General features: G+C 47.3%; 5 protein-coding genes across 5 annotated transcripts; 2 read left to right on the top strand and 3 right to left on the bottom strand.

Moving 5' to 3' along the window:
* Positions 1–268: 268 nt before the first annotated feature.
* On the bottom strand, positions 269–2,292 carry EDB91DRAFT_1047039 (ferric reductase NAD binding domain-containing protein; the record flags this gene model as incomplete). Its single annotated transcript, XM_041313298.1, has 7 exons — positions 269–391; positions 448–677; positions 735–899; positions 953–1,262; positions 1,314–1,804; positions 1,858–2,128; positions 2,182–2,292. 7 exons carry the CDS (start codon positions 2,290–2,292, stop codon positions 269–271), a joined length of 1,701 nt encoding a protein of 566 aa, XP_041181506.1.
* A 793-nt stretch (positions 2,293–3,085) lies between these two features.
* Positions 3,086–8,173, top strand: EDB91DRAFT_1244519 (nucleoporin; the record flags this gene model as incomplete). Its single annotated transcript, XM_041322414.1, has 21 exons — positions 3,086–3,293; positions 3,357–3,467; positions 3,514–3,610; positions 3,662–4,077; positions 4,130–5,116; positions 5,172–5,351; positions 5,405–5,510; positions 5,562–5,733; positions 5,781–5,890; positions 5,942–6,074; positions 6,125–6,199; positions 6,253–6,329; positions 6,382–6,467; positions 6,515–6,702; positions 6,743–6,853; positions 6,913–7,052; positions 7,104–7,353; positions 7,406–7,526; positions 7,584–7,688; positions 7,741–7,883; positions 7,937–8,173. The coding sequence occupies 21 exons, from the start codon at positions 3,086–3,088 to the stop codon at positions 8,171–8,173; spliced, it is 4,053 nt and encodes a 1,350-aa protein (XP_041181505.1).
* Positions 8,174–8,234: 61 nt separating this feature from the next.
* EDB91DRAFT_1235352 (uncharacterized protein) lies at positions 8,235–9,212 on the bottom strand (the record flags this gene model as incomplete). Its single annotated transcript, XM_041321305.1, has 4 exons — positions 8,235–8,322; positions 8,372–8,843; positions 8,891–9,023; positions 9,087–9,212. 4 exons carry the CDS (start codon positions 9,210–9,212, stop codon positions 8,235–8,237), a joined length of 819 nt encoding a protein of 272 aa, XP_041181504.1.
* Positions 9,213–11,201: 1,989 nt separating this feature from the next.
* On the top strand, positions 11,202–12,122 carry EDB91DRAFT_1309271 (uncharacterized protein; the record flags this gene model as incomplete). Its single annotated transcript, XM_041325076.1, has 5 exons — positions 11,202–11,299; positions 11,353–11,474; positions 11,530–11,625; positions 11,688–11,842; positions 11,904–12,122. The coding sequence occupies 5 exons, from the start codon at positions 11,202–11,204 to the stop codon at positions 12,027–12,029; spliced, it is 597 nt and encodes a 198-aa protein (XP_041181503.1). The 3' UTR covers positions 12,030–12,122.
* Positions 12,123–12,149: 27 nt separating this feature from the next.
* Positions 12,150–14,016, bottom strand: EDB91DRAFT_1197293 (uncharacterized protein). The gene is made up of 2 exons (XM_041320603.1): positions 13,925–14,016; positions 12,150–13,869 (listed from the first exon to the last, which is right to left on the bottom strand). The coding sequence occupies exon 2, from the start codon at positions 13,853–13,855 to the stop codon at positions 12,215–12,217; it is 1,641 nt and encodes a 546-aa protein (XP_041181502.1). The 5' UTR covers positions 13,856–13,869; positions 13,925–14,016; the 3' UTR covers positions 12,150–12,214.
* Positions 14,017–14,415: the final 399 nt, after the last annotated feature.

Genomic DNA, 14,415 nt, shown 5'->3' with positions numbered 1-14,415 from the left:
CCTCAGATACGATTTAACGAGTAACTACCCGATAAAATGGTACACTATGATACATACACCCATACACACCCATCGCAAACACAATAAGTTAGACATAATATCATCACGCAACTGCGAAGAGTTGATCCCATAAGACGACTCTTTCACGATGAGCGCGAGTTTCCGGAAGCATAAAAAAGATTAATTGCGACCAAAGCAGCAACACCAGAACGACAGTCGGCTTGAAATTCTAGAAGTGCTCCTGTGAATGTACATGTTCAACTTGGAATCAACGATGAATAATGGAGGACAAACAGACCTTGGCAAACGTGAATTCAACATTATTGCTGCTGTGCGTAAGGGTTGCTGCCTTAATGGCTTTCGCAAGAACACCCGGGCCACAGAAGTAGGTCTGCGAGAGCAAACATGAGAATCGTCAGAAAGTAGAAATGTACTCGCCACACTTACGCCAACTTTGGTCTTCATTTGTGCACTGCTTCCAGGGAGATACTGACCGATCTCAATTGCTTCCCTGATCCTGCGGTAGATGCTCTTCCAGTCGGGGCGGCCAAACATGGTGCGAGTACGAAGCAGTGTGAGAGGATCGTATTCGGCACCGGCATCATTGACAGCAATGTTCCAAAGCATATCATCACAGATCTTTTGAGTGAGGTAGATATTGATGTGTAGGAAGTTCGCTTGACGTCGACTGTGAGCCAAATATTTCCTGGATCAAGGGATATTGGGGAACTCACGGTCAACTTGAGCTTCCTCAACTTCTTGCAACAGGGTTTGAAACCAGCCGAACGAGGGTGCGTCACGACAAACCCAGAAAAATTCGACCTTTCGGAGAGCGCCAAGGTCACCTTTCTTCTGACGGTACCAAATATGTTTGAGGATTGACGCAAAGGGTGTAACGCCTAAATAAACGTAATTAACAAGCATTGACCGAAAGTTGAATGTTATTACTTACCGATACCAGCACCAATTAGCACAGCGACCTCATTATCGAACACATCCTCGGCGGGAGCGCCATAAGGCCCATCAATTCTAACCCGAGGAAGTGGGCGAGAAAGAGTGGCAGAATCGAGCTCGACATATTCACCACGAGTACCACCATACTCGTTTTCATCTTTTTCAACGCCCTTCATGGCGGCTTTTGTCATTGCAGCAACGACAGACGGACCGCAACCAAGCCGCTCTCCTAGGGAGTGAGTCCAATCACCAACCTGACGAATGTGAACGGACACATAGGGATCTTCAGGGGCAGAAGTGATGGTGAACTATATTTTCAGCGGTCAGAAAACATGAAAGCCAAACTTCTTGTCACGCACAGGATGCCATTGCCATCGAGAAATTTCCGGGACCTGAATGAAGAGCCATTGGCCCGCTGTATACCTGAAACTGGGTTTGATGATCCGAAGTTCCATGGCCCCACTAGGATGAATGAGAACTTTGGACAGCCTTGTTGCTCTCCGGGCACGATACTCCCGATACATCCTTTCACCGAAGTAAATAATGCCAGGCCAAATGGTGAACCTCCAGCTTTCGTAGCCAAGACAGTGCTCCGTAGAGTAGAAGGGGAAAGTGCTGGTGTAGTCGGGATTTGTGGAGTCACGGACAAAGCAACCAGTGGCATGGGTGTAAAGGCCGATAAAGAAGAAGAAGGCAAGGTGATGAGTGTACCAAAAAGCTTCGAAACATTGGTTGCGGATCTTATGGTGCGCAGTGGCATACATGAGGACCATGATCAGAAGCATGAAATGGCCAGTGATACCGCCAGCTTGCGTATAATGAATTTGTAATGCATACTCCGCGCGAACCTCTGCAAAGAATGAATAAGGAGTGTTCGATTACGAGAAACACTCCAGCACTCACGAGTGCGTTCAACGTTGAAAAAATTGACATAATGTGCTGTAGTATGCACCATTGCCCAAAAGGCCATGGAGTAGGCGACCTGTCTATGGAACCAGATGTTCTCGTCCGCGGGGAAGAGCCATGCAAGCTTGGGGCGAACAACACGAATGACATTGCGCAGCATGGGGACGAGAAGCAGTCCCGCATCGAACGCGAGGGTGAGACCAGCACCTCGCGACGTCCAGACAGACCAAGTCAGAGCATTGAGGGCAGCCAGTTTCTTGTTTGTGGCCTGATAGACACGTAGTGAGTAATTGTCGAATCGGTGTGGTGAATAAAGCTTACTTGCAAATACCAACCCAGAGCGAAAAGGCTGAATTGGATACCGTAGAAGATGACATTGAAAACAAGCCTTCTCGGGTTGAGAAACTCGCTCTGAAACCAAGATTCACCCATGGTATACTATCAGATAGTGAGTTAATTTCTCAAGGAGTGAGCAAAGATAGAAAAGTGGGGCCTGCCCCGTTTGCAGGAGAGAGAGAGATGAGAAAAGAACAAAAACGCCAGGGAAGAGAATTTAAAGCGTGCCAGACGCTACGATTAGCAGAATTATAGTGATGACCACGGTATCGGAAGACCCAATATTATGGCTGTTATCTTAGCAGAGCCTTTCCGGCATCCGACGTGGTCACGGCAACCATTGTACGTTCACGGCAACTGTCTGTTCGCTGGCTATGCTAGTGCTGTTCTATGCTATCCTGAGTTGAAGTTTGCCCAATGAGCATGTGTGAACGATTGATGCCCTTTCACTGGAAGACGTGGGTATGGTTCTCTGCATCATGATATCGCAACCTTTAAGACCCGAGTCGAGGCACACTTGATCTGTCTACCTAATCTTGTCAAGTTGGTTAGCACGTCGGCAGCTACCAAGGTCCGATTGATTCCCTGCAGCCTCCTGCAGCTGGAACCCACAGAATTATCGATATCGCGAGTCGCGAGGAATATTGCTGAGCTTTCACTTTCATCAGATTTGTATATTATCAGTCACATCAATCGATAGTCGTTCGATATATGATTAATATCTGAAGATTAGATGTTCGCAGTAGCTTCGTGGAAGGTCCTTCTCAATATCAATGCTCCTTTTGTTTCAGGTCCAAATAAGGCAAGTCGCACGTGGTTGGTGAGATTTGCTTCCTCGACGCGTTCTTCGGACTCGTTGAACTACTCAATTGCACGGAACACCACTATAATGGCTGCACTACTCCCATTATCTACGTCGTATCGACAGCAACAAAATATAGGGTCATCCTCATCAATATTTCGTCAGAACCAAACCCAACCAAGGCCACCTTCTGTCCTTGACCTTCAGGGTCTTCAGAGTGCCAGTCGCGTGTTGCACGACCAGTTCATCAAGGATGCCCAGATAATACCAGATATTGGTGATATGCTTACGACCCGTAAGTTGCCAACTACCTAACCCCTGTGGTACATTCACATTCTCTATAACTTCCTTTTGCCAGCTGGTGGGCAGTCGTCCGCACTTTATAGCGTCTTTCCCGATGACTACCGGGCGCCATTTCAGAAGAGGAGGCTTGTAGGCATTCCTGAAGCACTCTTTCAGTATTATAACAGTAAGTCTAATGAATCTGCGTCTGATGCTAGCCTAAAGTTTTGTAGCTACCAACGTCACTTCACACATGGGTCTAATACCCGAAATTGAGCGTGTATGGATCTCAATCGATCATAAGCTATTTCTCTGGGATTATATAGAGGGGTATGCATGCGTTCCTATGCCTTTTCGCAAACTGATACGACCCTTCCAAAGTCAAGATATAAGCTCATTTGTTGACCAGCCAGACGTCATCACCCACGTGGCTGTCGTAAAACCAAGAGTCGGTGTCTTCGTCGACGAAATAACGTCCGTCATGGTCATATGCACCCCTGTATCCGTTCTTTTGATCGGGTTGTCGACGTCCACCGTCCTGGGTACCAACAATCGCTCCCGCAAAGAAATCAAAATGTATGCGACAGACATGATGGTTTCGACTGACATCGAAATGACCTCTGTTGTGGGGATGTCCGACGGGCGCATTTTCATGTGTGGCTCTCAGGATGGTTGTCTGTACGAACTGCACTATCAACAGAGCGAATCTTGGTTTTCAAAACGGGTGCTTATAGTCAACCACTCTGTTGGAAGTGTGCAGAGTCTGTTCCCGAGGTTCACCTCACCAAAGTCAGAAGGTCAGTGATTCTTCTGGTCCTTGACTTGCGATGAATGACTCCCTCACCCTAGACCGTATTGTTGCCGTGGTCTCGGATCAGAAACGCAATTGCTTCTATACCTTGTCCGCCAGGAACTCAATATCTATCTATCAGCCAAGCAGCGAGAAGGCCGTGCACCATATACAAACCCTGTCGAATCTTTACAAGTCTGCGCAAGAGAAGGCACCTGGTTCTCCTGCTCTTACCCCATCAAACTTCCAGATCATTGCTCTACATGTACTGGACCCGGGTGAATCGCGGACAGGAGTTCAATTGATAGCGATCACCATGAATGGCGTACGCTTGTATTTCTCTCCATCAACCTCGGCATATAGTTTTTCATATGCACAAAGCCAAAGCGCTGCGGGCAGTGTGCGACCTCTACAACTCATTCATGTACGACTTCCGCCCCCCAATCTATTGCATCCAGACGAACAGTCTAGTCCCCACCGTCCCATTTACAACAACACCACCCGAAGCTCACCTCCACAACTTCCTTCCCGTCCCTTCATCGTGTCAGGACTTGAAAATTCGTGTTATTTGGATGGACTAATGGTCTCAGCTCAGCCAGGCGATACAGATGGGACAGATTTTCTGCTTTGTACTGCTCCTGATCTCACTCGAATTGGCTCGCTCGGGCAAGTAAATCCGCCTTCGCAACAACAACTAGGACCATCTCAGCAACCAGCATATGGTCCATCATCATATGGCACTGGGCCAAATCAGCGTCCTCCTTTAACTGAATATGCCACTTTACTTGCCATCCCTGGTCGGACATGGGCGATGGCGACAGTTCCCCGCGAATCAGCCTCTGCGTCAGTTGCTCCTTTACCTCCGGTCACAAATGAACTTGCCACCCAATTCTCCGAACCTTCGCGACAGTTCATGATCCTTACAAATGTTGGTCTCACATTTTTGATCAAAAGGCGAGCTTTGGACTATCTCAAAGCAGTCATAGAGGAAGTACAGACTGAGGGAGTGGTGCAGCCAATAATCGAGTTCAGAGACAGGCAAGTCTGTTTGTTAACATGTTATTCGTAACAAACGCCCATTTCTATCTAGTTTTGGAAGAGACCAGACGTGTGCCATGTTGCTCGGTCTTGCAAGCGGGAATACTTTCCTGGATGCCGGAGAGCCATCGACCAGTGGCACACTCTGCACAATTAGCCCCGATATTGCCAACGTTGCTAAGCAGGCGTTTTACGATTTTGGAGAGCGACCCATCTGGACAGAACGAGTAACTTATGGCACAAGTGAGTAGTGCATTCTCTAGTCAGACTCAAACACGAGTTCACGCGCCTTTCAGGTGACAGTACTGGTAGTGCCATCTTTAGTGGTCGAAGGGAGGGCTTTGCCATGTACTTCGCACGTCTAGTACGGCGACTGTGGAAAGACAAGTTAACCAAGCCAGGGTAAGATGCGAAATCCTTTTAGTTAAGTCTTCATATACTGACAATGCACAGGCCCCTCAGTTTGCAACAGTCGAACTTCGAGGACAATCTTTTGGTCACTGTGCAGAAAAACCTCTTCGCACTAAAGGAGTTTCTGGATAAAAACCCTCATCTATTCCACTCTGCACCCGGAGAACATACAGTATCACGGACATCTTCTGGCAATGAGCAAGAAGCTTGGAAGGTTATTCATCTTTCAGATCGTGATGCCCTAGCTCAACCTTTACTTAGGCGGAGCAAAATTCTGTTTCCCAGCTTCAAGCGCTGTTATCCAGGACAATCGAAGCAATCTCTTTCATCCTTCTGTTGAACGATTATAGGCTGGGGGAGCTCATAGCTCAGTAAGCATTTCTGATGAGTGAGGGATTTTCTGATCATAAGCTAAATGCCAGGTGCGAACCCGATACGCAAAAATTGATTACCTCCATGTCATTTGAGGACCTTGTCACCATGCAAAACGGTGTCACTGCTGCACGTGCATTAGTAAACGTCGTAATCGATCAACAGATCGGTCAACAAATTAGCGTGCGTAACTCTCGCAAATCGGCTGCAATGAGATGACAAGGTCTGTGTAGGTGGACACGATCAGTGAAGTACTACAACAACGCTGTGGCTCGTTTTGCAGCACAGACGATGTCATGCTGTACAAGGTCAGTTGTAGTTGTTGTTTCTTGAATTGGTGATCCGCCTTACAGTGAGCCAGGCTCGTGAAAGTGTCCGTAAAGCTATGGAGTCGCGAAACCCCTCTGAGCGTCATAATTGGCTCGGTGAATCTCTGAGGTAAATTGACGATGCGTCGAGTGAGCCCCATAAGTCTAACTGATTGCGTCAGACTCTTCACCAAGGGAGCGAGGATGCTAGACTTTGATAAAATTCGCGAGGTCTGCGGTGAATACCAGCAGCTCGGTTATTCCAAAGGTTGGTACTTTTTTGGTCTGGTGGACGTTTTATTTACCCTTGTCCAGGGGCTGTGGAACTTCCATTGAGTTGCGCGCAGGCACTAGACCCTGATAATCTGGGCCTCGAATACTGGTATGCGGCATGTCCGCCAAATGACGCTCGGATGGAGTATTGCGATAAAAGACTCAAGTGCTACGACCTTGTCCTGCATTCTCTGAGCGTCTTTGAAGAGCAAGCTTCGCAGAGTGCTTCTGTAAATGGGTCAGCATCAAATGCAATTGACGACCCCGAAGCTATCCGCAGCCATGCCTATGACCTTGCGTTCTCCAGCGAGGACGAGATGTTCCACTTCTACATTATATGACTGGTTAATTAATCGAGGTCTTGCTGACGAGCTTTTGGCGGTACGTCCTTTATCGCGCCCACAATCTCAGCTCCGCTAACGCGCCTGGGATGACTGTAGATGCGACCCCCATTCCTTGAGGCCCACCTCAAACGGGAACCGATTACGGTGCCCAAGTACCAGTTATTATGGCAATTCTATGTGAAAGACGGTCAGCCGTTGCGCGCCGCAGAGATACTTACCGTCCTAGCAGAGTCTGAGTAAGCGTTGTTTCTGTCGTTTATTCAATCAATCCCTCACTAGACATACAGTACTGACTTGCCGTTGGACATGCGCCTCGAGTACCTAACATTGGCCGTTGGCAATGCGAAGTCTCATCCTGTGACTATCGGTGGCAGGCATGAGACTGCTATCTCGTTTCTTACCAACCTCGAAGAGAAACTAGATGTTGCCCAAGTACAACTTGAGGTATACAATGCCCTCTTACCTCATATGAATGATCCTGGAGAAGCCGGGGAGAAAATCAAGTATCTCAATAAGACCTTGTTGACCATGTCCGAGGTATGTTTTAAAGAAAGATCCCAGTCGTTATGTTGTTCACGTTCATTTTCAGCTGTACCAAGTTTATGCGGAACCATTCGATCTACCGGTCATGAAGCTCCTTATCTTGCATGTCTCTGATCATCACGATGAACATGTTGTGCGTCCCATTTGGGATAGGATATTTGATGACGGTACGTAAAGTTAGTTGCACGAGGAGTAGGCGCCTGCCTGACTTGCGTCACGTTAAGCAATCGAGAAGGGTGCGGATGCGCAAACTAATGCCGACCACATCATCGCCAGTGTTGTTCCACTAGGGAAACGATTTTATCCCTCAGAGAGTGCCTTCCCCTTGAGTGAGCAGACCGCACTTTTTCTAGGCCGCCTCAGTTCATAACATGATCTCAGAGTACATCGCATCGTTGTTGGTCAAGTTCGCTCTGAAAAACAGAAACCAGCTACCAAATGGTTGGACTCCTCGGGTACTTGTTCAGTGCGGTGTTCCTCACGCGGATATATGGGATGTATTACATGAGATGTATGAATCACAGGTAATTGGCCCATCTATGAACTTTGCACAAGTGAATTCAACTCGGCACTACAGATACCACCTTTCAACACGCAAAGTGGCGTGCAGGTCGTATCCTCTGACATTTCAATCCTTTTGAACGACTGGCTCGAGGAGGCAAAACGCCCTCAATCATCAGTTCCCCGAGGAGAATTCCCAGTTGGCAGAATAGATCTTGCTGTTGGGCAGTATCTGGCCGAACTAGGTGCTAACCAAGCAGAGACAAAGGCAATTTACGAAGGGATTAAACGTCAACTAAGAAGAAACTGGTAGCACATGCAGTAGTTGATGTTATCCATACGTTCCTACTTTCCTAACACCTGGATTGGGTTGATCAATTGACTTCCAAAATGACATCTTCCGCATATAGAAGTAAGCGTTCGCTGAGCTTTCGTGTCAACTTGTACGCTGCGTATAATGCCCTAGATGCAATGTTAAGGCAAAGACGCGACATGAGTAAGGACCACCTGCCTCGCAATCCCAACAACTAGTAAAGTCACGATGATCATTGCAGCTATGTCTGTTGAATTACCCCTCCGACTCCTATTCCCTCTGAAGCGAGCTATCCAATGGACTGGTCCAAGGAGAGGTAGCGAAAGTAGCATGTGAACTACAGAACCGGCACCTATCATAGGGAGACCAATAATGAACCTGCGCAAAAACCGCGTCAAGAACGATGGTGAGGATGGCAGCGGGGCAGGATTAGCCCTGGTTAGTCTTGTCCTTGAACCATTCTCCTCTAGAGGAAAAGCGTCTTGGTCTCGAAGTATTCGCAATGCTGCACGGATGAGATCGTGGCCAACGTCAATAGGGGAAACGAAAAAGTAGTAGGATGATCCATAGGATGAATAATCCTCGAAGGAATTCATGAAGTATGTTGTGGCATATGACGAACACATGACAAGTAAGGTGAACAAAAATGAGGATATGACGCCAACTATGACTAGATGTGTGTCAGAATCATCTCGCTAGGCGGAGGGTCGCACTCACTCGGATTGGTTGCCAACCCAATTGCTTTAGTCCGAGCAAAGTGATATCGGTAATGACATTGTGGACAACGATAGAAAGAGTTGTTGGTAAAGGACGTGTTCCTCCACTTTTTCAGGCAGGCTACATGGACATACTAAATACTCGTTCATCGATGTCAGTGTGTCGATATTCGAATTATTCGAGGAAGCTGACTGACGCTAATAGAACCCCTACACAGACAAGGACGAATGAGCCTTCCCAATGACTCATCTTCGCCATCGAAGCATATACGACATTGTTTCTCCTGCTCAGGTGGAGGAACTTCGTCTGCTTCCTCTGGCATGGTTTGAGCATTGAGGAGTATGTGCCACGAAGTCGTCACCGCCAATTTTGTGCAAACATTGTGTCAAATTTGGACATTCGTATAATTCTCGCAAGAAACCTACTGTTTTTAGTAATAAATATTTTGCCGAGCGTTCGGCACCACAATTTGGTTCGCTTGTGGAAATTTCCAAATGGAGCATAGATTTTCTCAAGTGCTCACAGCACTATTCGGTCTGGCGTGAAACGTCGGAGGTTGATGCTTCCTTGGAATGCATAAATTTTCGAATATCACTACATAATCTTGTTCCGATCACAACTCTTATCACAACTCTAAGGTTATAAACCGTAAGTCTTCGCTTCGGTGCTTGAATTTAAACTGTTGTCAAATGAATTCATGTGTTTTTTTTACGTCTGGACTGTAGCTGTGATAGATTAGTTTTCGTTGACGTACTTGAAGTCGGCAGCGGTGTTATAGATCGACCCGGAGAAATAAGTCGCGATCATGGCAGTCCTGACAGTACTAGTACGTGGACAGAAAACTTTACTGAGGTATAACCGAACCCCCAGCTCCGACCATCAGGCCTCTGACAGGTTTCACAGGGGTTAAGGGACAACCGCGTTTCAAAGGTGAGGGTTTCATTGCTCGAAAGTTCACACTGCAGCCTCAGGTCAAAGAGTTACCATCATTCAATGAGCCTATACACTCATTATCGGCGCCTATTATAATTACCAGTGATACTATCGAATAAATATCACTTTGTTGGGCGATGAAGTTTGGCTGATGCGTTCTTTTTTTATTGAGATAGAATCCCTGTTGCACATGTATCACGAAGAATAGTTGTTGAGGTAACCATGTCGTCGCTATCAGAATCATGACCGTTGCTACGCAGTACTAAGAGAGGTCTTCGAGTTGAATATCTCTCTCTACACTGTATGAATTGCCGATGAAACCGCTTGACTACTTGGCCAATATATGTGAATCCTACTAGGGAGTAACATCTGTCCTGAGTCATCGGATTGACGCTGGTGCACAACTTCAAGTGACCTAACCAAGGAGGTGATAGTACTTGACCGCAATCACTCATCCATATCTATAATATTCTGCAAGTGCGCCAATTCCAAATGTGAATTCTCCTGATACATTGACACTATTAGCTATTAGTATTTGTTCTAGACTGAACTGAATCGCGAATCGGGGCAAACCTTCTATAGTGCTGAATAACCGGTATCACACCGAATCAAACAGTAGCAGCTCGACTCGATCACTTCCAAATTCCGATTCTTCTCGTCAACAGCTGTAAGGCCTTGTAAAAACCAATCCTAGTAGACGTCAGTCCAGTAAATATTTACAACCCCGTCGGTGATAACCGAGTCTTCTAAGATGGTACTAAGACAGATGCATGTCGCAACTACTCGGACGTCGATCATTTTTTCAATCATAAACATAACTGCAAATCTGATTCAGATGACTGCAGGAATTCGTTGTTGCTAAACTTAATGTCACTGGCAAGTTAGTAGCACTGTGATGCACAGCAGCCCGCTGTCGGGCTGCCTGTGGCGATTTTCACAACTAATCCTAGGGTGCATGATGGGTGATGCTCGGCCCCGGTCGCTCCAGAATTTCCTGCTGTGAGTCGTTATATAATACTATGCGTGCGCATTAAAATCGTCATCAGGACCCCCATGTTTTTTTTCCAGGTACCTCGCATTAATTTCATATCTGACTTCAAGTCGGGTTAAATCTCAACTAAAAATCAGATCTCCTAAGCTTAAAAAATCTTCCTTTGGAGATGTCATTATTATCTTAATGGTCAAGTTGTGCGCACATTACCGCCCATTTACTCTCTTACGTGCTTCGGGCTTTTACATCAATCAAGGACGGCTCATACTCGACGCGCCTTGTGTTGAGCTAACCCGTTCCTTCTTGATGAACTCTACGACAGGGATCTAGATCTGTATCATGTCTTGAGGGATATAACGGTAAGAGCGAGTGGTCTATCGCACCAAGATGGCTGCTAAGTACCCTGTCCCATCCAGTGATAAAATACTCGCTCTATCTTGCACGAATGTTGGCGTTGGTCCTGGTGGAACCACCGCAATGCTCGCGTTCGTCATGTGGATTGTTCATGGCCCGCTCATCTATGACGCTTACATTTCAGACGCGTCTCTATCGTGGATTACAGGGGACAAGTCATCCTTGATACATATGTATCACCTACGATGCAAGTTAGCGACTACCGAACTGCGACCACGGGTATAGAATCTTCTCACCTTCTTTCCCGTGAGTTCAAGGTTGCAATGTCATTTTTCTGATATTCACGAACCCGTTACATCAGCCGACACACCTGCTTTTAGCCAAGTTCAACAGCATGTGGCAGACCTTATAAAGGCAAAGGTACTCGTCGGTCACAGTTTGTGGAACGATCTTTCTGGCAAGTATAATTTATTTAGTAGCTCCGAGCGTCACTTGCTGACTTCCATCCTTCTTAACCAGTTCTAGGAATTCCACATCCCGCAGTGGCTACTCGAGATGTTGCTCTATATCAGCCTTTTCGAAACGCTCTTCGGTCCCCCAATCAGGTGGTCGGCCTTCAGACTCTCATGTGGCATTTGATGTGTCGCAGATGTCAAGATGGTCAGCTTCACCCAGTGAGTTCCTACGGTTATCACTATCCTGCTCGACCGCTAAGTGACACATACAAACCTGTAGGTCGAGAACGCACGCGCTGCACTCGACTTATATCGGACTGTTTCGACTGAATGGGAAGGGGCAATTGCCATTGGAAATTGGCCTTCATGCCTTCCTCCCAGCACTTTCTCGCGTTGTTATCTCTGAACAATTTCCATGCCAATTACGATTCGTTACAACATAGCATTCTTCCGCAGGGGTATTCCGTATTTAGATGCCGTTAATACTACTATACATTCCTCTTATGCCAATTCATTAGTGGGCTTGATCATCTCTATGTATGGGTGCATTTGACTTCGCCTCGGAGTTCCAAGTGAATCTACAAGGACTAGCTAGGCTACTTGGTACGTCACTGCACAATCGTCGACTCTTCTTTGCTTCAGCGTTGAAAGCTTCCTCTCCAACGCCTGCCATTTCCAATTCTCGGCTCCCCTTCCATGAAGAACCTTTCCAGTTGACCGCCTGAGTAACCTAGTGAAAGCCCGAGGGGATGACCCTCCCGTAATGTCCCGTTGCGTCCGCCATGACTGCTTCTGCGCGCGAAGTGTTCGCTCAGATTCGAGCATAACCGCGGCGATATCAAGACGTCCTTCTTTGATGGAGAGACTGGCGATCCGCCGCCTGACGACGCTGGATTCAGTGCGGGGACCCCACCGCGTGCGAAAGGCTTTGAGGCACTTCATTGCAAGAGTCCCGCACCGTTTGCAAGGCCGGAGACTTGCAAGGGTTAGAAACAGCGTCTTTGACGATGGTCGGATCCCAGGGTGAGCTGAAAGCAATTTGGAGATGACACGACGCTGGGCGAAATGTCGGGCAAGCCCTGGTATCTCAGTCACAGCCCTGATGTGCAGGTGGATAATATCCAGGGCTGCGTGCTGCTGTCTGCGGCTGAGTCTCCTGGGGAGCGATTGGAAGTATGATGAAGTGATGTCGAGCGCCTTTCCACGGTTTCCCAACTGAATCATGGCCTGTACGATGAAAAAGACGGCCCTTGGTGGCAGCTGAGAATATTCGCGCGAGGCGACGAGTGGAAACATATTCGTGAGAGAACGATATCGGGCGACCTGCGCTGAGCCAGAGAGCGTAGACGTTTGCAAGACCACACATCTGAAGCTTGCAAACTTCCGTCCAGGCTCGCCTCGCTGTTGCGGAATTTTAACCCACCGTCGCAGAGCACCGCGTTTCAGAGAACCGAAAAACTCCATCCACAAAGGTAACGGTAATCCACTCTGATTTCCAGAGTGTAAGCCCAAATCTTCTGACCACTGCTCTCGTCTCATAACACGTTGGACACGTCTTAAAGCCTCGTCCCATCTACCAGTGCGTACTAACCACCTGACAGTTAATTTCCATGTTTCGAGATTTGGGCGGACCGACTCGGCTTTCATTGCATCAAGAAGGCGCGCTGCAGTGCCAAAAGCCGCTTGTCTCAACGCGAGAGAAACCAAGAAATTAAATGAACGAGTCGAACGAAGGAGACGCGTGTTTGAAAAGTGGTAGTTGACGAGGGTAGTGAGTGATGAGTGCGAGTAATTATGCATGTCCAGAAGATTTTGATAGAACATCTCACGAGATGTGGGAGTTGGTAGGCAAGGTATTGGGGTGGCGGTGAGGGAACTAGCACTGACGAAGGTACCGGATTGTGAGGGAGGATTAGGAATATAGACTGGCTCCGCACGACCAGGATCCTTCCATGTAGCATCAATTATGGAGAGGGTGTTGGGATCTATGGGTATAACGCCTTGACTTTGACGTGTTGGGGAGTTTGTCGGAGGTTGCGGCGCGAGGGGTTTATCGGAACGCGATTTTCTCGATATCCTGGCATATTTCTTTTCAGGCAGAACGGAGCCATGGTATTCGGCACGTCTTGTCCAAGCGCGAGCTGCAGCTGATTGCAAAATTGCAGAAAATGAAGACGTGGCGTCTGGTAGAACGGAGGAAGGTTTAAGCAGGCGGGATGCATGATAAAGCATGCATATGTTCGCAACTGGATACTAGTCAATATCTTTTTCTACTCTTGCATATATTTTTTTCCAACTTACTTGCAAGGCGAGACTGGGACTTGCAGTCTTCAGCTGCCTTCAATTCTGCCTTGGTCTAATTTCCGGATGTGAGGTTTTGACAAGGTTCTAAACAAACAGCAACAAACGCTCTCCGCCGTTCACTTGGCTTCAAACTGACTTTTGCCTTCACAGTGCACTAGTACTGTCTAAACCAAACCGAGCCCTCTGGTTAGTGGAATCATTATTAACATTAAGGGTTGCTCAAAAGCAGCATATACAACAATTCATAATTCAATTTGCACATGTGCATCTCATAGAAGCAATTCAACCAGACCAAGTTCATAAGCTTATACATTGTCTTTCACAGCAGGGTTCGCCACTGTATCATAAGTCGGATTCTAGAATGCCCATGCAGGGACTGTCGCGTGTCATGGTCATGGTCTTGCTGGAAAATCCTTGTCAAGCTTCTTGTCGCTTTCAGGGGGACACCCCAGAGTCGCTTTTCCATCACGATCGGCGAAGAAAACTGG

Source organism: Suillus paluster (genome assembly GCF_016628075.1).
Source record: "Suillus paluster strain FC165 chromosome Unknown EDB91scaffold_7, whole genome shotgun sequence".
Classification (NCBI taxonomy): Eukaryota; Fungi; Basidiomycota; class Agaricomycetes; order Boletales; family Suillaceae; genus Suillus; species Suillus paluster.
The sequence above is the reverse complement of the archived record's forward strand: the minus strand, read 5'-3'. Positions and strand labels throughout refer to the sequence as shown.

Excerpts from the sequence above, each read along its gene's own strand:
- EDB91DRAFT_1197293 (XM_041320603.1), bottom strand. The coding sequence starts at position 13,855 with ATGCTTTATCATGCATCCCGCCTGCTTAAACCTTCCTCCGTTCTACCA.